At 32.1% G+C, this 23,080-nt stretch overlaps 2 protein-coding genes across 5 annotated transcripts in view; one reads left to right on the forward strand and one right to left on the reverse strand.

Annotated features, from left to right (window-relative positions):
• Window positions 1-1,139: 1,139 nt before the first annotated feature.
• LOC143071000 (toll-like receptor 4) lies at window positions 1,140-3,816 on the forward strand. The gene has a single exon (XM_076245091.1). It carries the CDS (start codon window positions 1,140-1,142, stop codon window positions 3,669-3,671), a length of 2,532 nt encoding a protein of 843 aa, XP_076101206.1. The 3' UTR covers window positions 3,672-3,816.
• A 5,389-nt stretch (window positions 3,817-9,205) lies between these two features.
• The window catches only part of LOC143071682 (uncharacterized), a 50,466-nt gene continuing 36,591 nt past the window's right edge, over window positions 9,206-23,080 (reverse strand). For all 4 annotated transcript variants that reach the window (XM_076246164.1, XM_076246161.1, XM_076246162.1 and 1 more), the window contains 9 exons: window positions 21,522-21,696; window positions 19,139-19,282; window positions 17,475-17,563; window positions 16,760-16,830; window positions 14,394-14,692; window positions 13,447-13,620; window positions 12,247-12,400; window positions 11,769-11,845; window positions 9,206-9,562 (listed from right to left, as the gene is read on the reverse strand). In XM_076246164.1, the coding sequence (XP_076102279.1) occupies window positions 9,552-9,562; window positions 11,769-11,845; window positions 12,247-12,400; window positions 13,447-13,620; window positions 14,394-14,692; window positions 16,760-16,830; window positions 17,475-17,563; window positions 19,139-19,282; window positions 21,522-21,696 (1,194 nt within the window). In that variant the 3' untranslated portion in view covers window positions 9,206-9,551. The remainder of the gene's footprint in view (window positions 9,563-11,768; window positions 11,846-12,246; window positions 12,401-13,446; window positions 13,621-14,393; window positions 14,693-16,759; window positions 16,831-17,474; window positions 17,564-19,138; window positions 19,283-21,521; window positions 21,697-23,080) is intronic.

The following is a 23,080-nucleotide window of genomic DNA, read 5'->3' on the forward strand; positions in this document are numbered from 1 at the left end:
GGTAGACCACACGACCAATCAAGGTTTATAAATACAGTTAGTATGGATGCTAGGATATGCATAAAGCATGACATGATATACATATGTCAATTCTATGCCATAAGACACCCAGAACGATTTTTATTTTAAATCTTACCTATAAGACGCGTACAAAAGTAACAATGTTAATGTTATAGAGCAAACCATTCTACAAAATTAACCGATTCACTAATAAAGTTTTAACAAATATATGTTGACTTAATTTAAGAATGATTTTTTTTTCCACGAGCACCACCAACATTAGTAGCAAATATTTCAACAAAACTTTAAGAACAACGATTATAATCAAAACAAAACAAACACTTCCATATACAGTTAAACGGGTTAATACCACCCGAATTCAGTACAAACAACTTTTTTGTATGTTGTATTTATCCCCTAGAGCTCAAGAGTTTATGCATGGTGTGCTATCTATCATACTGTGAACAAAAGAAAGATTTCATTATATTTTCATATATGTCCTTTAAAATAAAAGCAACAGCTAGTAGCTAGTATAAATCGATCGGTTTTAATCTGTCACTCTGATTTGTTTTCGCTTAATTGAACAAAGACTATAAAACAGCGGTGTATTACTGTTGCCTTTATCTACATATTCCGTGATAATTAATAGTTCAAATATAAATTGAAACGTGTTACAACTACCGCTTTCGATAACAAAACAAAAATAGTGAAGTACAATGTTTTACCATATATGGAATAAAAAAAGTAAACTGTAGTTTCGTTTTTTATCAATGGAAACTTATGTATCTCTCATTTTAAAAGACCTTCTATTCAACTCTATTATTACACTTGTGCAGTCATTTGAAACTTTTCCTGTATATGACAATTCTTTCAGTATATTTTTCATTGTTATTCAACATTATACACCTAAGATGACCCAATTTCAAAAATCACTTTTTTGTCTACTCATTATAGTCCAAACTTACCAGAGGGACAGTCAAACTTTAAAAAAAGTAATACTCCATCTTCATGACTTATATACCATGTACGACGCTATATATGTTTAAAATCAGATACGCCTTATCCTCTCTAAAGATCATCAGCAGCAGAAGCAATTTGTAATTATTGTTCTATAATATTGTTAATATTTTACAGATACTATGGACAGGATGAAAACATTAACAGTTGTATGGCTTGTTTTAAGTTCTATAATTTCAATTGTTTCTGGCAAGAAATGTCCATTAGATCCTCCATGTAAATGTACACAGAAAACGGAAAAGATCGATTGTTCTAGTAAAAATCTTACAGCAATTCCTCCATTACCGAGGAATTTGAGTGAAATAAACTTCAATGGAAATTTGATCACGGAAATTCCTGACGATGTATTTCAACACAACGATCAACTTGAATCATTAGACCTATCCCACAATATAATTTCTAAATTACGGGAGAGATCCTTTTCAGGACTAGTGAGTCTTAAAAGACTACTTCTAAATAACAACAACATAATAGCTGTACATAAATATGCTTTGACTGTCTTCAAGAGTTTGATAGAATTAAACTTTAAAAGGAACCCTTATGACTCATTGGATTTGAACTTAACGGGAATTTCACTTGTTACGGCCAAATTAGACTTTCGACAACCGAACAATATGTCTAGAATGTTTTGGAGAATGCCGAATCTCAGAAACTTGGATGTATCTGGTTTTTCTGGTGAATGTAATGTGAAAACTTTAACAGCGCAAGTGTTTCGACTGTTACCAAAAATCGAAACAATAAATGTGTCGAAATGTTCTATCAATTATATTTACAAAGGAACATTTCGTAAATTAAGCTATTTGACCAATCTTGATGTGTCTGTAAATCGATGTTTAAAGTTTACAGGTATCGAAAATATAACCTACGATCTGCCATATACATCAATTAAAACATTGAATATAAACAGAGTGCATCAAAATTTCGAACTGAATACACAAATCACTATTACAAATGTTCAGAATCTTAGAAATACAACACTAGAAACTTTACACATTGATGGCAATAGAATCCAACTGATTGAACCAGGAGCGCTTTTGCACTTGCCTAAAACGATGCGGAATTTGTTTGCAGCAGAAAATGAATTTTCTTATATATTTTATGGTGGCTTTATTGATGATATCACAAAGGTTCAGGGACAGTTTGTAAATATATCAAATTTGTTTGCAGTACATAACCCAACCGAAGTACCAGAAACATGTGATTTTGTTGAAGACAGCTGTATAAGATCAAAAGACAGCCAAATATTATCACAACTTTACATGCATCCACAGTTGGTAGTAAATAAGACTTATCCAGCTTTTATACCCGTATCGGTTCCTCCAAATTTAACTACGTTTATTTGTAGAGGTTGTAATCTACGATATGAAATTCCTCTTGTTTTTTTAACAAGCAATAAGCTGAAATATATTGACGCTAGCTCAAACATATTTTTTTCTTGGACTGGACCTCTGAAATCTTTAGACAACCTTGAATACGTAAATATATCGAATAATTTCTGTTCCAACATATCTAAGAACTTTTTCATAGGACTTCGAAATCTTAAATACCTTTACATTCAAAATAACTTACTTGGCTTTGTTTTGCCAAAAGATGTAGATGGCGAAATACTACGAGACGTTAAAAAACTTGAAGAAATTGACTTGTCTTTAAATCGAATCCAACAGCTTCCATGGATGTTTTTCAAACAGCAGAGATCGCTCCGAAAACTGACTATAAGTAATAACATGTTAGAAAATATCACATTTGATTTAAGTCATATGGATCACTTGGTGTACCTTGATATTTCAAAAAACAGACTGTCATCTCTTTCTCAAAGTTTTCGTGACCAGCTGCAAGAAAAATTTAAACAGAATGAAGAACTGAAAGTTGATATAAGCGGGAATAATTTTCAATGCATTTGTGACAATGTCCATTTCGTTCAATGGGTTTCAATATATCATCCATATCTTGACAACTTACATTTAACAAGCTGCCAGCTTAAAGACAAAACCACACTTAACCTGAAGGAAGCTCAACATATATATGATATGCTTAGAAAGGATTGTTCATCATATACTGCTCTTGTCATAGGAATTGCTATACTAATCGCCTTCTGTGGTTCAATAGTTCTTTGGGGTATGATATATAGATACAGGTGGAAAATACGTTATCTATACTATATAATCAAAAGTAAATACCATGGAACAATAAAAACACCAACCAGCACAGATACTCGCGAATATAAATACGATGCATTCATTTCCTACGACGAACATGACTCAGATTTTGTCCACAATAATCTTCTACATCAACTTGAAAGAGATGGAGGACTCAAACTATGCATTCATAAAAGGGACTTTGTTCCAGGAAACGACATCGCGGCTAATATTACGTCATCTATTCATGTTAGTCGTAAAGTAATAATTGTTATGTCATGTCATTTTCTAGAATCGTACTGGTGTATGTTCGAATACAACATGGCAAGAATGGAAAGTATTTATTCCAGAGATAAAGAGAATATTTTATTTATGATTTTCTTGGGACAAATTCGACCTGGGCAACTACCACTACATATTCTTGAGCTTGTGCAAGACCAGTCTTACATTGAGTATCCGAATGATGAATATGGCAACACGGTGTTTTGGGAAAAACTACGAGAAGTCCTAGCACATTAATACTGGTACAGATAAGAAGAAGAATAGCAGTACTGATTTTCGAAGTTCAAAAATCAGAACGGAGTTAGCGATCGTCTTCTAATACAATAAACTTTTTAATTCCTAAGAATCAGATCTGTTAAACAGCATACATTATATGAAATAACATACTATACACATGTATTATGTTGCCATTTTATGAATTTATCTTTCATTTTGATGATTAGTCGACATTTATTAAAATTTATTAATCTGATTTTGAATAACTACATCCAATATGAGGTCAAGGTCATGTGAAACCTGCCAGACAGATATGTTCCCTTTGAATCATTTTATACACAAAAGATAATTAACTAAATGAGTATAGTATCTGAGAAATAGACCAAACACAGACAAAACATGGTTTGATGAAACATGAAATTGAGGTCAAGGTCAGATGAAAACTATTAGACGTACACCTGATAATCATTCCTAAAAAAAAGTTGAAATAAAGCTTATTGCATTTAAGATAGGTCTTGAACACGTATATTTAACCTTTCTCTCGACCCATGAAATGACCCATCTCAGATGAACCGTGCCTAACATTTTACAGACGTTGCAATTGAGAAACCCAAGAGTATTTCACTTGACATAAAAACTTTTTTAAAGCAGTCACTGAACAATGCATATGCTGCCAAGGAGAATGGACATATGACAGATGAAAACTTCGTAACACAAGTTATGTGCATAAAAGATATGAAGCAACCAGGTCATATACCTTCTGAAATGAAAAGCTGTATACGAACAGTTTATCTGTGTCCACTCACTTTGTGAAAACTAGATATGGCCCTTTATTCTTCTCTGTCATATGCTTGAATATAGTTTCACATATTTTAGATTTGACAAACTGATGTTAACATACAAATTGAAATTGTTACGCTGTTTGTAAGACACAAATGATGACCCCGCCTAACCATAGGAAATTATAAATTTTACACTATGGATGATGGTGTAACCGCTCTAAAAGGAGAAAACCAGACAAACCATGATCTATTTATGCAGCTAGTAACAAAATAGTGACTGTCATTTTAAGAATACAATGTATTTGAAGAAAAAAAATCAAAATCAGAAAATTTGTAAAATAAATAGAGAATGTGTCCCATGCCCCCGCTTGCATATCACATAAGGTTAAAAGGGACATAACTAAAAAATGGTTAAAGTGAAGCTATCCAAATTTGTACTTATCTAAATTTCGTGGTAATAACAATTATGTATAAGTATCATATCATGCGTTAGAGAACAGAAACAAAAAATTCAGCAATTTTCCATTTGTAGAGGGGCATAACGGTCAGAGTGACACAACCAAAATTAAAACTTGATCTGTTTTTTTTTTGGTAATAAGCATTGTATATAAGTTTCATACCATTTGGTCGAGAGAAACTAAAGTAAGAGAACATAAACTAAAAATTTAGCAGTTTGTCCGATTGTTACAGGGCACAACTCTAAAACGTTTTTAAAAGTGAAGCCCCAAAAATTCAAACTTGATCAGTATTTTGTGGTAATAAGTATTGTGTATAAGTCGCATACCATTTGTTTGAGGCAAACTAAAGATAGAGAACAGAAACCAACTTTTCATTTTTTTACATAAATAAGGCCGTTAGTTTTCTCGTTTGAATTGTTTTACATTGTCTGATCGGGGTCTTTTATGGCTGGCTATACGGTATGGGCTTTGCTCATTGATGAAGGCCGTACAGTGACCTATAGTTGTTAATGTCTGTGTCATTTTGGTCTTTTGTGGATAGTTGTCTCATTGGCAATCATACCACATCTACTTTTTTTATATTTGCCAATCAATTTTGGACGTACAGACAGACAAGGGTAAAACTTAACACCTCCTCCGCTACAGTGGGGGCATAAAAATCTAAATCATTTGTCCATGCACTTTTATTTTATGTGTATGGGCGTCCTAAAAACACTAAAAGTTGTACCTCCAAAATTGTAGGAGGAGACAGACGGAGAAACAATGTATTCTAATAAAGACAGAAGGACAGACTAACTGAATGAAAGGGGTAAATTAATATGCCCTTGCCTTTTTGTCGAAGGTGCACACAAAAACAGAAAACTGTTTAGAATAGAACTCCTGCAGGAATCTGAAAATATCCCTTTATTAATTTGATTTATCCAAAGCGTCTTTCTGTTTTAAACTTCATCAAGAACGCTCACAGCCTAACATTTTAAACCCGAAAATGTTAAAATGTTGAAACAGGTGATCATGATCAATGCAAAATTAATCTGGAAAATAACACAGTTCTAAACACAGACCAAATGGCAACTTTTCTTCCGTTATTTACAGTTGTGTAAAAATACTTGCAAATTTAATTTTTTAAACATTTTCATTTAAAAAAAACATGAACAGTTGCCATCATTTTCGTTCTAGTAATTATCTGCCTTTGTCCACATTGATGATATTTTATTTATTTATTTACATTGATTCACCATCAAGTTAATTCACAGAAAATTCTTTCTCTATATTTATCCAAAACATGTGTGCACCTATGGTAATTTATTTGAATTTCGACATTTCTATTGAAAAATAATTTAAAATGTGATTCTATTTAAAACATTTCTACTCTTGAACATCCTCAGCTTTTGTTTCATTACAATAAAATAGTAATTAAATAATATATTGCTGCAAAAATAAAACACCCATCAATTTTACTGACAAGAAAAATGTTATTGAAATGTGCATGTGAATAAAATTTTATTCAATTGTTTTTATACATAAATACACATTACTAAAGCACATACATAAGTATAAAGTGCTTATTGTGTAACAAATTAAGTTGTATTATATAACATGAACGAAACAATAACTTAGTCACTATTCTTTAACACAATGCATACCCCTTGTACATGAATAAAAGGATAACTTAGCTTTCCTGCCTCATGGTCGTTTTCTAATAATTATTGTCACATTAACACTGAAAGTTATCTACACCTTCTTGCCACTGCTTTCATATACTAATAGTCCTATGAACATTTTGAAAGAAACTAGCTCAGTCATCCAAACCAATATAGTCATAAGGTAGTATTATCTCTGATGAACAATGAACTGGACAGGAAATTACAATATGACTCATGCTATCATTCAGTGATGCCTAAGCTTATATATTTATTTAACAGAAAGTCAACTTAAATATTGGTCTATTAACAACAATAGCCATTCTCAATTGAAATGAAATAGGATGACATTCCTTTTGAACCTGCAGAGATTGAATCTGTAAAATTGGATTGGACAATATCCTATTTCATTTCAATTGAGAATGGCTAATCAACTTACTTCATGATAACAAATAATTACATTAGATGTATTTTTCATTATAATACTTGATTCTGATTGGCTACTCTGCAATCTCGCGTTATTCCTTAAGCAACTTCATTACACAATAAAATTTATCATTTATGATGACACGAGGTCCCACAATAAAGTGCACAGGTAAATTGAATAAAAACTTCAAAAAAAAATCGCGTTTTCATGGTCCTAGCTAAAAAATGTAACTACAAGTATTGAATGCTTCTTTTTGTAACTTCATAGGGTTATAAAATTGTTGACCGTGCGCATATTTTTTGAATAAACTGCTTCCGCACATCATACAAAATGTACTTTCGGTCAACTCTTTTACATCCCAATGAAGTTACAAAAAGAAGCATTCAATACTTAAATATAACACTGGAGCAAATGGTGAAACCACATAATGTAATCCTATATAGGTAGGACAAGCTATTATATTGTTTTTTAAATGGATACAAACAAAAATAAATGAATGAAATATAGATTCCACAACTGCAACAAGTGTATTACGATATTTCTCCACTTGAGACAGTTAAATTTTGATATTTAAAGCATGAGGCTTGCCGAGCTTTTTAAATAATTAAAATTTAACTGTTGAGAGTAGAGAAATATCGTAATACACCAGTTACAGTGGTGGAATCTGTTTCTCTTATAATTTGTATACTTCCTTTTAAAAGATTGAGGAAAGTTGTGTACTTTTGATGTGACTTCATCAGGCATGGTTGCCTTTTTTCAATAAGAAAATTCAGAAGAAATCAAGAAAATTTAACGTCACAATTAAATTTCAACCAATCATTGCCCGAGAACAGATTTTTCACTAGTGAGGAGAAATATTTTTCTCACACCGGTCTGGAAATGTGAAAACAGCACAAAAATTAGAGAAAATAGATTTTTAAATTGATACCAGTGGATTACGGAATTAATCCAATCCATATAACTATCTATTTTAAAGTCCGAGCTGATAATCAAACTATGTAAGAATCTTGTTTCTGTAATGAACAATAAAAATCATTGTTTGTTACATAAAAATCCTCTCAAATGTGCCTTCCACATTCCACAGAGATGTCAATTTCATTAACATATATGTTTCATATTTTTATTCATCCAGAAGGCTGATAAAGGTTATGACCCTTAACCTCATTCAATCATCTTCTGAGATCATTGGCAACCACACATTGATTAAATCTTTTTATACAATGGATTCAGAAAGGGTAAAATTGCCATGGAATTAGAGAAACAGTGTTATTGCTGCTAAATTTGATGTATTGGGTTCATATAACAAACTGAATATAAAAAAAATATATAAAGATGAGGCATCAAGATTCCCCATTTGTGTTTAAAAGCAAAGATGCAGTGTTATCAACATTTTGCAAAATAAATGCTCAATTAAGTGCTGTCTTGAACTCCAAGCCATTTTTAAAAGAGGGTTTCAACCCAGAATAAAATGGGATGGGGGAAAGGGGGTCCAACCATACATGTATGTCCCAATTCAAATGCATTGATCGTCCCAAAAAAAGGTGGGGTTCCAACCCCTAGAACCCCCTTCTGGATTCGTCACTGGAACTTGCAGAAAGTGTGCGAGTAGTAGGAAGTTTGTGTTAGGATTGATTTTGTTTCATTAATTAATACACGATAAATTGGGAACGACTTTTCAGGAAGTAAAATAATTGCCAAATTCTCCACTATTAATATTATTGACAGCCATGTGTGAAGACTAATTGGTTTGACAATATCTCCAATATGAAAGAGAATTAAAGATTTATTTAACTCAAGTTCAAATGATTTTTCAGAATTGTTATTAAGTTTTTGTTTAATTTATATTTCAAGAAATGGCTGAGCCATAACTTTAAAAGATACCCCCAAGTCTGATGTTAATTGGCTGATATCATTAGATTACAGAGAAGTATGATAGACTACCTACACTATATGCCTGTCAACTTTTCTGATTTATGGGGAATTTTCCCCACGAGATGCTTTATATATATACTGACTTGTAAAGTCCTCCATAAATTAAACTATTTACATCAAAACAGGCATTCTAGTGAGTACAAATAGCATTTAACATATACATCTACTCATTCAAGACTATAATATATTATATTGACAAATTCTTTTTAGATGTAAAACACATGCATTAGCTCCTCTTGAAAACCCTCATCAAGCTGGCATGTATCACAATATTTACATAAGGGTGTTGCCTCGTTAAAAAAACGAATAACAAATATTTAAAAAGTTAAAACAATCATCATTGTCATATATATATACATGAATCTCACATATGGTGCTTTTTTGTTTCGACATGGTCACATATAGACACAACATAACAATGAGTATAATTATTTTAAAACCAAATCCAGCAGTTCATTCTCTCAATCAAAGGAATCATGAAAATGGCAAGTGTTCATATAATCTAAGGTATTGTAGAGGATTGGGTAGTTTCTGTTGTTATCATTATCGCTACATGAAATCATCTCTGTGTGTATTGCTCAAGCATTACATTTGACAAAGCCTTTAATTTATATTTAGTCAATCTTTGTTCCATTGGATATATTTAGGTTCTTCTTATTTCCTCACAATGGAGCTGTAAAATAACAAAATACTTTAAAAAGAAAGGGTAATATTTCAGATATATTAGAAAAAATTATGTCAACATACAAATATTTTATTTAACATGTTCCTATTCTAAATCACTGTAGTTTATCATTTTTTGCATTAGTGAAACATGTTCATGTAAAAAATGTATTTGACAACAACCATTCAATGCAATGCAATGAGTTAAAAAATTTAAGAAACATCTTGTTGTAGAAAGACATAGATGATTAGTTTTTGTATTTTGTAAGAGTTTGTGCCCTTTTTTTCACTGAGCTCTGCATACACTAAAGTACATTGTTCTCTTTTATGAAGGTTAAACTTGAAATTCCTATAAAACATTAGGCAACAACTGGGAAACACTTTATGAAGAAATGTTTTTAACGTTGTTTTAAAATATGTGAAAGAGCCTCAGCCATCTTCAACTTGCAGCAGTGAGGTGAGAGTTATTGCTCAGTGTTGAAGACCTCACTGTGACCTATAGAGACCAAAAAAAAAAACCAAACAGCAATTAAAGCGCTGTTTTGATTTTGTGACATTGATAGATACTCCATTTCCTCTCTTTTCCATCAGAGTTAATTATTCTCTTTTTAAATTCATTTAAAATATGCAAGGACAGAAAACTTGTTTAAAACTTATTTCAAAATATTGTAAGAATTACAATACCTGAACCATGCACAAGTCAGAAATTGACTGTATTTTGGTATGCTTTTTTTTAAATGCACACTGATAAAACTTAAAAAAAGAAAGTTGTTTGTCATTTTTAAACCAAAATTGCATTTTTTTCGAAAATTTTATTTGGTAGACTATTTCTAAGAAATAAGCCCAATTCCCAATTATTAGCCTTATTTTCTAAGAAACAAGCACTGTATCTTAAAAAGACGTCAACTTTACTACAGTAGACTCCGGCAAATCGGATACCCAAGATGTCAGCTAAAAATATCCGATTATCCGATATATTCAATTAGATGATGAATGTATATTCATTAAATATTCTGTAATAATGAATAGATCTTATCCTGAGATGTATATAACCCTGACAATTGCTAAATGTGTGAAAGTGCTGGAGGATTAACAACGTGATTTTCATCAGCACGATGTTTGTGTAAAAAAAAGTATCAGCTGATTATGTAATCAGTAATGATTAAAGTTTGCAGTCTTTAAATCCTATATTTATTAAAATAAATTAAATGTCCTAAAATATTCATATGAATTATTGTCTACCATCCATAGTTTGTGTCTTTATTTGTTTTGAAAACAAATTAATATCCATTATTTACATTATCACACAGGTAAACTAATTTGGCTAAAAATAGATCAAAGCATGTTTGTGCAGAATCTCCAAACTTAAATCGTATTTGTTATAATTTTATTTCTTAAAATAATCAAGTTTGAATTTATGAAAGTAATCATTATTGATAAAATATAATTGCATAAAGTTTACGTTTTCTCAAGACTATTTATTTTTAGGTCATGGTTCTAGAGGCTTCCTCACAAATTTGTATAAAATCCAATATGACGTCCATGAAATGTGTTTACTTTTGCACTTGTGAAAAAAATATTTCTGACAAAAGTCAGATTTCTCTTGTCAAAAGAGATTTATATTTACATTGCAATAAATTATTCAGAAGGAGGTACATTCTGTTAAGATTATATTTCTGATTCTGTGAGCATTTAGAATTTTATTAAATTCTCCCAACAGCAACGTACTGATCTTGTCAACTGACTCTTGTAAATTCTAACCATTTGAAGTAAAAAGGCATCTTATTCACATGGTTAAGGAAGATAATAAATAAAGACAACAATTTATCAAGAAATAGTTCCTTTTTATACAGTAATAAGGAAATCTTCTTGTCTGAAAGATTGTAAATTCGCAACTTCCAGGTCCATTTCCTGTCAGAAAAACATTGAAAATATCCGATTGCGCATGGATTTGAACAAATTTACCTGAATATTCTTATCCGATTTGCCGATATATTCCTTTATCCAATATTCGATTACACGATGAAATTAACATTAAACATATAAGGAAGAGTTTGGTGTTTTGAAATAATATTACAATAGCCGATATATTCGTTTAACCGATATCCGATTAGGTGGAGTCTACTGTACAATAAATCAAAATATGACACAAAGGACAATGCAGAACTGTATCAATTCCGGTGAAGAAAAACTTATCTCTTTAACAAATTACTTACAAACATTTCTCCTAACATCTATCATTTCCTTGGTCTTTAAATTGACTTGTTTAAATTTAGAAAACATTATCCTGTACCTAGAACAAATGTATTATACTGATTAATAAATTGAATAAATCATATAGTAATATTATTTTCAATTTTAATTAATATTTAACATTTTAAAAATGTATACTGCTATAAATCTACTGATCCTGTTTCTTCATGTAAATGTATAAGGTCCAAGAGAGGTAATTAACATTTGATGGATTATTTCATTATTAGAGAATATTCCTGAAAATGTATGACTTAGTTGCCAATGGACAAAAAAGAGGTCCATAACCTATCAAAATGTTTAGCTTATTTTTTTGTTCCTTAAATAATGCCCTTCTGACTTATAGTATCAATTTTAAATTCTAGATCATTTTTTTATTCACTTATAAAGTACATCCTTAAAAGAAAGTCTGGAATAAAAACAATTTAATTGATCATCACTTACTGTGACTTGCCCACAGTGATGAGTGAGACCCCTTTAGGGTTATGACAATATGCTTTTTCTAGTTTATCATTCTGTTCTTTACTATAGGCCTTCCATCCACCATACCCATCTCTGTATTGCCAACGACCTTCACCAGGTGATGCTATACTTATTTCTAGTGAATAAAAGAATAATCAATAAAATAGAGGTTCAAAATTATAGTTAAAGTAGAAAAAGCCTCTTAAAAATAAAAAAAAATGCATATGTTGGTAAACTATCCTGGTATGAGCATTTTGGTTAAATAATCTCAGAAGAGTTAAGTTCAAAAGCTGTCTTACATTGTGGTATGGTAGTCTAAACTATATATAGCTAGAGGCTGTAAAGAGCCTGTGTCAGTCACCTTGGTCTATGTGCATTTATATTCAACGAAGGACATGCTCCAATATTGTAGACAAGAATAGAATTCATAACAAAAATCTCTATTTTGTTGAACTTGTATTGCTTATCATTTGGTCTGATTTGTTTCTCTTATCTCTATCTTTTTTAAAACACAAAAGAGGGTTAAATAAATCCTCATTTAATGGCAATCACTTCTATAAAGAGAGACAGTCTACTACCTTTCTTAGCAAGCCTATATTGAAGTGTAATAATTCCAATCAGGAGTCTTTAGACCATTTCCTCTATATTGTCTTGGCTTATCTAAATTTCTATCTATCTATTATAATTTTTAAGATATAAGGCAAAAAAGTCAAAAATTGGTAAAAATTGTCATTTAGGGGAAGAGGCTCCTATAAGAAGTTATCTGACAGTTTCAAAGTATATGGACAATTGGTAGAGCCTAACATTCTGAACATTTCTATTGCTGTCAGATTTTGTTTAATTTTAAAAGTTTCAAAATAAAAGACAAAACTTGCATTTTACCCCTTTTTTCTACTTTAGCCATGTCAGCCATCTTGGTTGGCAGCATTGTCGAACTCATTTAAAAAAAAACTATATACCCAAAAGATGAATGCAGCCAAATTTAGTCCAGTAGTTTGAGAGCAGAAGATTTTTGTAAAAGTTGACAGACAATGACCACAACAAGGGATGATGGACGATGAAAGCCAAGTGACCACAAAAGCTTGCTTGACCCTTTTGGTTAGAAAAGTTAAAAGGGATCAAATTCACATAAGTCTCATAAAACTGGTCAAATTAAAACAATGATAGGGTATCTTATATTACCTGGTATTTCATCTATCCCTGTTTTATCAATGCTATCAGAGCTTCCAGACTTTGGGATATCTAATCTTAAGTTTGGCCTTGATCTTTCATTTTGCGGAGTCTGGCCACCTCTCTGTGAAGACTTTATGTTATCCCTAGGTCTGTCTGTCCTTATATCACTACTTCTTACTTGATCTAAATTGTAAATTATTTTCACATTTCAAACTTGTAAAAGAAAAACTTGCACAATTCTAGTAGCCTTGAATATCTAAGAAGAAAAAAAAGTCTGGTTAATAAATAAAGTGCCTTTTATTTTAGTAGGACACTGACATTTGAGTTCAACAGCTGAAAGCAGTATATTAAAGGTGATTATGAACTCACTGAATGCATCGGTGACTCAATCTTTAAAAAAGTGTCCAAGTTAATATACTGCTCTGCTGTGAACAAGGAAGTCAGACAAATGGTTTTATTATTTTTTTACAAAAGCACATTGAAAAGCAAAATATAATAAACACAAACAAAATCTCCACCAAAAACAGGTAATCAATGCCATAAAATGAATGATTAAGAAACCAATATGTTCATTTCATTGCTGCAACTGAATCTATAATGTCAACCGAGAACATTAGGGCATTGCCGGCCATTATGAATACAAATATGGCAATTTTTTCCAAGATAACTTCTTGTAGTTTACTTTGGATTCATTATTATTTGTGAGATATACATTGTTCTAAATGTTGTAATTATTGGTGACTTGTGAATTTTAATGTTCAAAAAGTGAAAATTTTCTACAAGCTAGTACATGTGCAGACATTTTGATATTACTATAAAATCAAAATACCATTTTTTCTAAATCCAAAAAAATAATACACATGAAAATAAATGAATTCCCAGAAACTCATCTCCTGCCTATTTCTAATTTTTATATATTTATACCTGGTTGAACTCTAATTTTTATATATTTATACCTGGTTGAACTCTCATATTATCATCAGATGATTGATCATTGATGATTGACTGTTTGCTAGATGCCTGAGCTTGTTCTTTAAGTTTTGAGCCTGAGGCTTGTTTATCTCGCTGTATATTATCTGAGATCTCAGTGTGTTGACTAGAGACTTCCTGAGACCTCAGTGCATTCTTCCTGTTCATTTCTGCTACCATTGGATCTTCCTCCAACTCTTCCTCCTCCTTAGGGAGAACATTAGGGGCAGGTTCACCACCAGCTGCTAATGGCAAGCTGTCTAACTGACTTTGATTAAAAGGATCACTTGAAATAAAGAAAGCTAACATTTCAAGTCATACACATAAGAAAATAATTCTTTTAATATTTGTAAATAATTTAGATGTATTACTTTCATAACAATAAGTAATATTATTTTTTTAAGGTCAAAGACCCAATACATCCACTGAGTGTTTCTGAATTAGATGAAATCTTTTCAACTCAGTCATCTAATCTCTATGCACTATGTGAGGAAACAATATGATTTATAATTTTGAAAGCGTATAACAAGAAACTAGAGGCTCTAAAGAGCCTGTGTCGCTCACCTTGGTCTATGTGCATATTACACAAAGGACACAGATGGATTCATGACAAAATTGTGTTTTGCTGATAGTGATGTGTTTGTAGATCTTACTTTACTGAACATTCTTGGTACTTACAATTTTCTCTATCTATAATAAACTTGGACCTTTAGACACAGTGAAAAATATTTTGTAAAAATTTACAAAAATTTACCAAATTAGTGAAAATTGTTAAAAATTGAATAAAATGGGCAACAACTCCTTAAGGGGTCAACTGACGATTTTGGTCATGTTGACTTATTTCTAGATCTTACTTAGCTGAACATTATGCTGTTTACAGTTTATCTCTATCTATAACAATATTCAAGATAATAACCAAAAACAGCAAAATTTCCTTAAAATTACTAATTCAGGGGCAGCAACCCAACAACAGGTTATCCGATTTATCTGAAAATTTCAGGGCAGATAGATCTTGACCTGTTACACAATTTTACCCCTTGTCAGATTTGCTCTAAATGCTTTGGTTTTTGAGTTATAAGCCAAAAACTGCATTTTACCCCTATGTTCTATTTTTAGCCATGGTGGCCATCTTGGATGGTTGGCCGGGTCACCGGACACATTTTTTTAACAAGATACCCCAATGATGATTTTGGCCAAGTTTGGTGTAATTTGGCCAAGTAGTTTCAGAGGAGAAGATGTAAAAGATTACTTAGATTTACGAAAAATGGTTAAAAATTGACTATTAAGGGCAATAACTCCTAAAGGGGTCAACTGACCATTTCGGTCATGTTGACTTATTTGTAAATCTTTTTTTGCTGAACATTATTGCTGTTTACAGTTTATCTCTATCTATAATAATATTCAAGATAATAACCAAAAACAGCAAAATTTCATTAAAATTACTTATTCTGGGGCAGCAACTCAAAACCGGGTTGTCCAATTCATCTGAAAATTTCAGGGCAGGTAGATCTTGACCTGATAAACAAATTTACCTCATGTCAGATTTACTCTAAATGCTTTGGTTTTTGAGTTATAAGCCAAAAACTGCATTTTACCCAAGGTTCTATTTTTAGCCATGGCGGCCATCTTGATTGGATGGCTGTGTCACTGGACACATTTTTCAAACTACATACCCCAAAGATGGTTGTGGCCAAGTTTGGATTGATTTGGCCAAGTAGTTTCAGAGGAGAAGATTTTTGTAAAAGATTACTAAGATTTACGAAAAATGGTTAAAAATTGACTATAAAGGGCAATAACTCCTATAGGGGTCAACTGACCATTTCGGTCATGTTAACTTATTTGTAAATATTACTTTGCTGAACATTATTGCTGTTTACAGTTTATCTCTATCTATAATAATATTCAAGATAATAACCAAAAACAGCAAAATTTCCTTAAAATTACTAATTCAGGGGCAGCAACCCAACAACAGGTTATCCGATTTATCTGAAAATTTCAGGGCAGATAGATCTTGACCTGTTACACAAGTTTACCCCATGTCAGATTTGCTCTAAATGCTTTGGTTTTTGAGTTATAAGCCAAAAACTGCATTTTACCCCTATGTTCTATTTTTAGCCATGGCGGCCATCTTGGATGGTTGGCCGGGTCACCGGACACATTTTTTAAACTAGATACCCCAATGATGATTTTGGCCAAGTTTGGTGTAATTTGGCCCAGTAGTTTCAGAGGAGAAGATTTTTGTAAAAGTTAACGACGCCGGACGACAGACGACGGACGACGGACGCCAAGTGATGGGAAAAGCTCACTTGGCCCTTTGGGCCAGGTGAGCTAAAAAGGAAAATAAAAAACTTACCAAATTTCAACTTCAGATTTGCCATCAAATCCACACTGATATCGTCCCATTTTCCCATTGGACCATCTCACCTATTAGATAAATTAACTGTTATCAGGCCACAACTTGGTATGTTTGCTAAATATCACCCAAAAGGATATCAATAGTTCAATTTCAAAGAACACATAGATAGCATGTAATTCATGTGAAGGCAGTTAATGTAAATATAGAAAATTGTGGGTTTTATCATATTTACAGCTGTAATTTTTAAAAAGAAACACCATATTTGTGTTGGATTAATGTTTCTTCCATTAAACAAGGGGAGATAACTCAGATAAGATAATTTTATAATAGAATATGTTATGAATATACCTTTATGTTAAAATGTAGCAAGAAAACAAGTTTGGTGACCCCATTTTTCTTTTTCTTACCTGAGAACATGTTATAAGAGGTAACTTCTCACATTTAATCTTATAATTCAATGGCAAAGTTATCTTTTTATCGCACAAAATTGGATTTTCCACGCATAATCTATATAAAATCTGACAATTTGTTTCACAACTTGAAGCGTGAAAAAAAGTTTGGTGACCTATTTTTTTTGTTATATTATTTAAAAAAAGCATGACAAATACCAGAACTTCATTTTGACAAATTATTAAAAACATCTATGGATTATAATTACGACACCTCAGTCACCTTAATAGGTCCTCATTGACTGATTAGTCAGCATACTGACCTGAACTGTACCATCATCATGAACAATAAAGACAGACCCTGTCTTCCCAGGTCCACCATCTTCTGTATGACCATCTTTCCATCCACTACCTGAAAGTAATGTCAAAGTTACAGCTTTAATCCAAAAAATTCATGACAAGTTTACTGATATCACTTGTTAACTGTCTATAGCTAGTGACAAATATTACAGCATATTCTTGGATAGGAAATATGATTAGATAAACTAGAGGCTCTAAAGAGCCTGTGTCGCTCACCTTGGTCTATGTGAAATTAAACAATGGACACAGATGGATTCATGACAAAATTGTGTTTTGGTGATGGTGATGTGTTTGTAGATCTTACTTTACTAAACATTCTTGCTGGTTACAATTATCTCTATCTATAACAGTACTTTCTGTGGAAAATGTTATTGAAAATCTTCAAATTTTAAGAAAATTGTTAAAAATTGACTATGAAGGGCAATAACTCCTTAGGAGGTCAATTGACTATTTTGGTCATTCTGACTTATTTTTAGTTCTTAATTTGCTGTACATTATTGCTGTTTACAGTTTATCTCTATCTATAATAATATTCAAGATAATAACAAAAAAACAGCAAAATTTCCTCAAAATTACCAATTCAGGGGCAGCAACCTAACAACCAATTATCAGATTCATCTGAAAATTCCAGGGCAGATAGATCATGACCTGATCAACAATTTTACTTCCTGTCAGATTTGCTCTAAATGCTTTGGTTTTTGAGTTATAAGCCAAAACTGCATTTTACCCCTATGTTCTATTTTTAGCCATGCAGCCATCTTGGTTGGTTGGCCAGGTCACCAGACACATTTTTTAAACAAGATACCCCTATGATGATTATGGCCAAGTTTGGTTAAATTTGGCCCAGTAGTTTAAGAGGAGAAGATTTTTCTAAAAGATTACTAAGATTTACGAAAAATGGTTAAAAATTGACTATAAAGGGCAATAACTCCTAAAGTGGTCAACTGACCATTTTGGTCATGTTGACTTATTTGTAGATCTTACTTTGCTGAACATTATTGCTGTTTACAGTTTATCTCTATCTATAATAATATTCAAGATAATAACCAAAAACAGCAAAATTCCTTAAAATTACCATTTCAGAGGCAGCAACCCAACAACGAAATGTCCGATTCATCTGAAAATTTCAGGGCAGATATATCTTGACCTGATGAACAATATTACTTCTGTCTGATTTGCTCTAAATGCTTTGGTTTTTGAGTTATAAGCCAAAAACTGCATTTTACCCCTATGTTCTATTTTTAGCCATGGTGGCCATCTTGGTTGGTTGGCCGGGTCACTGGACACATTTTTTAAACTAGAGACCCCAATGATGATTGTGGCCAAGTTTGGTTAAATTTGGCCCAGTAGTTTCAGAGGAGAAGATTTTTGTAAAAGTTAACGCCGGACGACGGACGCCAAGTGATGGGAAAAGCTCACTTGGCCCTTCGGGCCAGGTGAGCTAATAAATCAATATGAAATTTTTTGACAAGTTAGCAGATTGGGAGAAAAGTTGTGAAAGAAAAGGAATAACAACAGTTTTTTTTAATCTGGTTGAATAAATATGTTTAGAGTACTTGAGAAAAAATGTGTGACTAAATTTTCAAAATTTGTACATATCTGGAATCATTATCATGATTATACTCACTTCTTTTGACAACACAACCAACTGCTATAACCTGATCTTCTTCCAGTAGTCGTGGATCCTCTGTCGTTACAACATCATAACATCCTTCAACTCCATAACGATATCTGTTGATATTACCAAAGTCCCACTCTACCCAAATATGACCTACAAAACCAAAAATATTCAATGTTACCGAAGTCCAACTCTACCCAAATATGACCTACAAAACCAAAAATATTCAATATTACCAAAGTCCAACTCTACCCAAATTTGTCCTACAAAAACATAAATATTCAATAAAATTGCATAGCAATATAATATTTCCCACAGAAAGTAACCAAAAGTTAGCGTGCAATAAATTCCAATATTGCACTTGTGCAATAAATCTTCAAAATTCATGATGTCATCAAAGACAAAATCTTAGTTTAAACCAATTTTTACTTTCAAATATTATATTGCTATACAATTAAAGGGTTATTGCATGAATATTGGGGAATATTGTCTTTTGTAGAAGATATATTGCACTCACAAGCTGGTGCAATATAAAATTCTACTCTGGACAATATTCCCCAATATTCATGCAATAAAATAAAATTGAGAATGGAAATGGGGAATGTGTCAAAGAGACAACAGCCCGACCAAATAAAAAACAACAGCAGAGGGTCACCAACAGGTCTTCAATGTAGCGAGAAATTCCCGCACCCGTAGGCGTCCTTCAGCTGGCACGTAAACAAATATATACTAGTCCAGTGATAATGAACGCCATACTAATTTCCAAATTGTACACAAGAAACTAAAATTAAAATAATACAAGACTAACAAAGGCCAGAGGCTCCTGACTTGGGACAGGCACAAAAATGCGGCGGGGTTAAACATGTTTGTGAGATCTCAACCGTCCCCCTATACCTCTAACCAATGTAGAAAAGTAAACGCATAACAATACGTACATTAAAATTCAGTTCAAGAGAAGTCCGAGTCTGATGTCAGAAGATGTAACCAAAGAAAATAAACAAAATGACAATAATACATAAATAACAACAGACTACTAGCAGTTAACTGACATGCCAGCTCCAGACTTCAATTAAACTGACTGAAAGATTATGATTTCATCATATGAACATCAGGCACAATCCTTCCCGTTAGGGGTTTAGTATCATACCATCATAACATATATGAGAAGAACATAACCCGTGTCATGCCAACAACTGTTTTTAGAATAAATGTGTTTAGTTCCGATGCAAAGACCTTATCAGTGACTCAATATTAACGCCAAAATATGCAATCTTTAATGACTTGACAACAGTATCGTAATTATATCCCTTCTTTATAAGTCTATTCAAAGGTTTTGCAAGTTTCTGAGGTGAATACTGACACCTTTGTGCTTTATAAAGAATATTTCCATAAAAAATTGGATGTGAAATACCTGAACGTATTAGAAGTCTGCATGTTGAGCTATATTTACGAATGATGTCTTTATACCGATGATAAAATTTAGTAAATGTTTTGACTAGTTTGTGATATTGAAAACCCTGGTGTAATAATTTTTCAGTAATACATAAATTTCTCTCGTTAAAATCTAAAACATTGTTACATACACGAGCGAATCGTACAAGTTGAGATATATAAACACCGTAAGATGGTGACAAGGGAAAGTCACCATCTAAAAACGGATAATTAACGATAGGAAATGAAAAATCATCCCTTTTATCATAAATTTTAGTATTCAGCTTTCCATTAGTGATATAGATATCGAGATCGAGAAAAGGGCAGTGGTCATTGTTAGTGTTGGCTTTATTTAAAGTAAGTTCAACAGGATAAATTTCCTTTAATATACATACTGAAGTCGTCATTATTAAGAGCCAAAATATCATCCAAATATCTAAAAGTATTATTAAATTTGTTTATCAGATGTTGTTTCGATGGGTCTTTGCTTATTTTTGTCATAAATTGTAACTCATAACAATACAAAAACAGGTCCGCAATAAGTGGTGCACAGTTAGTCCCCATTGGAATTCCGATAATCTGACGATATACGGAATCCCCAAAGCGAACGAAAATGTTATCTAGTAAAAATTCAAGGGCATATATAGTATCAAAGCATGTCCAATTAACATAGTAACCATATATTACCAAAGTCCCACTCTACCCAAATATGTCCTACAAAAACGCAAACTTCCAATATGAAAAACCTCACTCAAATTATATATATTCTTAAATGACACATACAGTATTTATATTTAAAGGTTTTATAACTAAGGAGCATTGGATAACCCTTGATATCAACTCAAGTTATTTAAATTCAATATAATAATGAACAAGCCTTTGAAAAGTTTATCATTACTATTTAAATCAAATAAAGAGAAAGAGAATTGCAATCTGGCCCCTCAGTAGTTCAAAAACTTACCAGTTTTAGTATGGGAATAAACTGTTCCTGGCATTTCTAGATCTTGATTGTCCCATCTCCAGTCAGGACCTCTCCGTATACGAGTCCCGATTGGTGGCATGTTAGCGTCACATTCTATATAAGAACATCCAGTCTGCTCAGTTTCTACAGCAACTTTCATCATGTCATTCATTTCCTGGAAAACAAACCAGACCTGTTAATGTCAATCAAAACCAAATATACATTTAACAAGAGCTCCAAGGAGTAGTTTGACCTTCTGTAAAGACCATTGTTTAAGATTGAATGTTGTCCTATAAATGCCTTTATTTTAGGGGTTTTAATTTGATTGATGATTACAAACAAATTTTATTCAAAGGAACTTGATATGACATGCAAGAAGTGCAAACATTTTGTAACCAGATGCTCCGCAGGGCGCAGCTTTATACGACCGCAGAGGTTGAACCCTGAACGGTTGGGGCAAGTATGGACACAACATTCAAGCTGGATTCAACTCTAAATTTGGATTGTGATTAAATAGTTGACACAGCATAGGTTTCTGACACAGAATGAATGTGTTCTAATGAACTTAAAATTTTTGTTTTGCCTTTGAGCAATTCACTATGCTGTTGAATATATTTTTCACATCCCCCTTTCCCTTATTCCAAAACTGATCTCAATTCAAATTTCTAATGGAGTTTGCAACAATAACTACTCATTTAAATACATTATAAAATATTAAAATGTAAAAAAAGTGCTTGTTATCACTGAATGGTAAAGATTGTTTTAATTTATCAGTTGGTAGTAAAAGTGAATATACATTGTATATTGTATAAAACAATGATTTAAGTTGATTCAACTACTATTCTGGACAAAGAAAGATAACTCCAATTAAAAAATTTCTTGCTATTGCACAATATTGTGCAATTAGATATTTCTTGCTATTGCGCAATACTGTGCAATTGAAAATACTTGCTATTGCACAATACTGTGCAATTGAAGATTTCTTGCTATTGCGCAATACTGTGCAATGGAAAATTTCTTGCTATTGCACAATACTGTGCAATTGAAGATTTCTTCCTATTGCTGAATACTGTGCAATTGAAAATTTCTTGCTATTGCACAATACTTAATATAATAATTTTGGATCCTGATTTGGACCAACTTGAAAACTGGGCCCATAATAAAAAATCAAAGTACATGTTTAGATTCAGCATATCAAAGAAGCCCGAGAATTAAATTTTTGTTAAAATCAAACTAAGTTTCATTTTGGACCCTTTGGACCTTAATGTAGACCACTTTGAAAACGGGACCAAAAATTAAGAATCTACATACACAGTTAGATTCAGCATATCAAAGAACCCCAATTATTCAATTTTTGATTAAATTAAACAAAGTTTAATGTTGAACCCTTTGGGCCCCTTATTCCTAAACTGTTGGGACCAAAACTCCCAAAATCAATCCCAACCTTCCTTTTATGGTTATAAACCTTGTGTTTAAATTTCATAGATTTCTATTTACTTATACTAAAGTTATGGTGCGAAAACCAAGAAAAATGCTTATTTGGGCCCCTTTTTGGCCCC

This window comes from Mytilus galloprovincialis, chromosome 4, assembly GCF_965363235.1.
Source record: "Mytilus galloprovincialis chromosome 4, xbMytGall1.hap1.1, whole genome shotgun sequence".
NCBI lineage: Eukaryota > Metazoa > Mollusca > Bivalvia > Mytilida > Mytilidae > Mytilus > Mytilus galloprovincialis.

Coding starts and splice junctions, on each gene's coding strand:
- LOC143071000 (XM_076245091.1), top strand. CDS start 1,140: ATGGACAGGATGAAAACATTAACAGTTGTATGGCTTGTTTTAAGTTCT.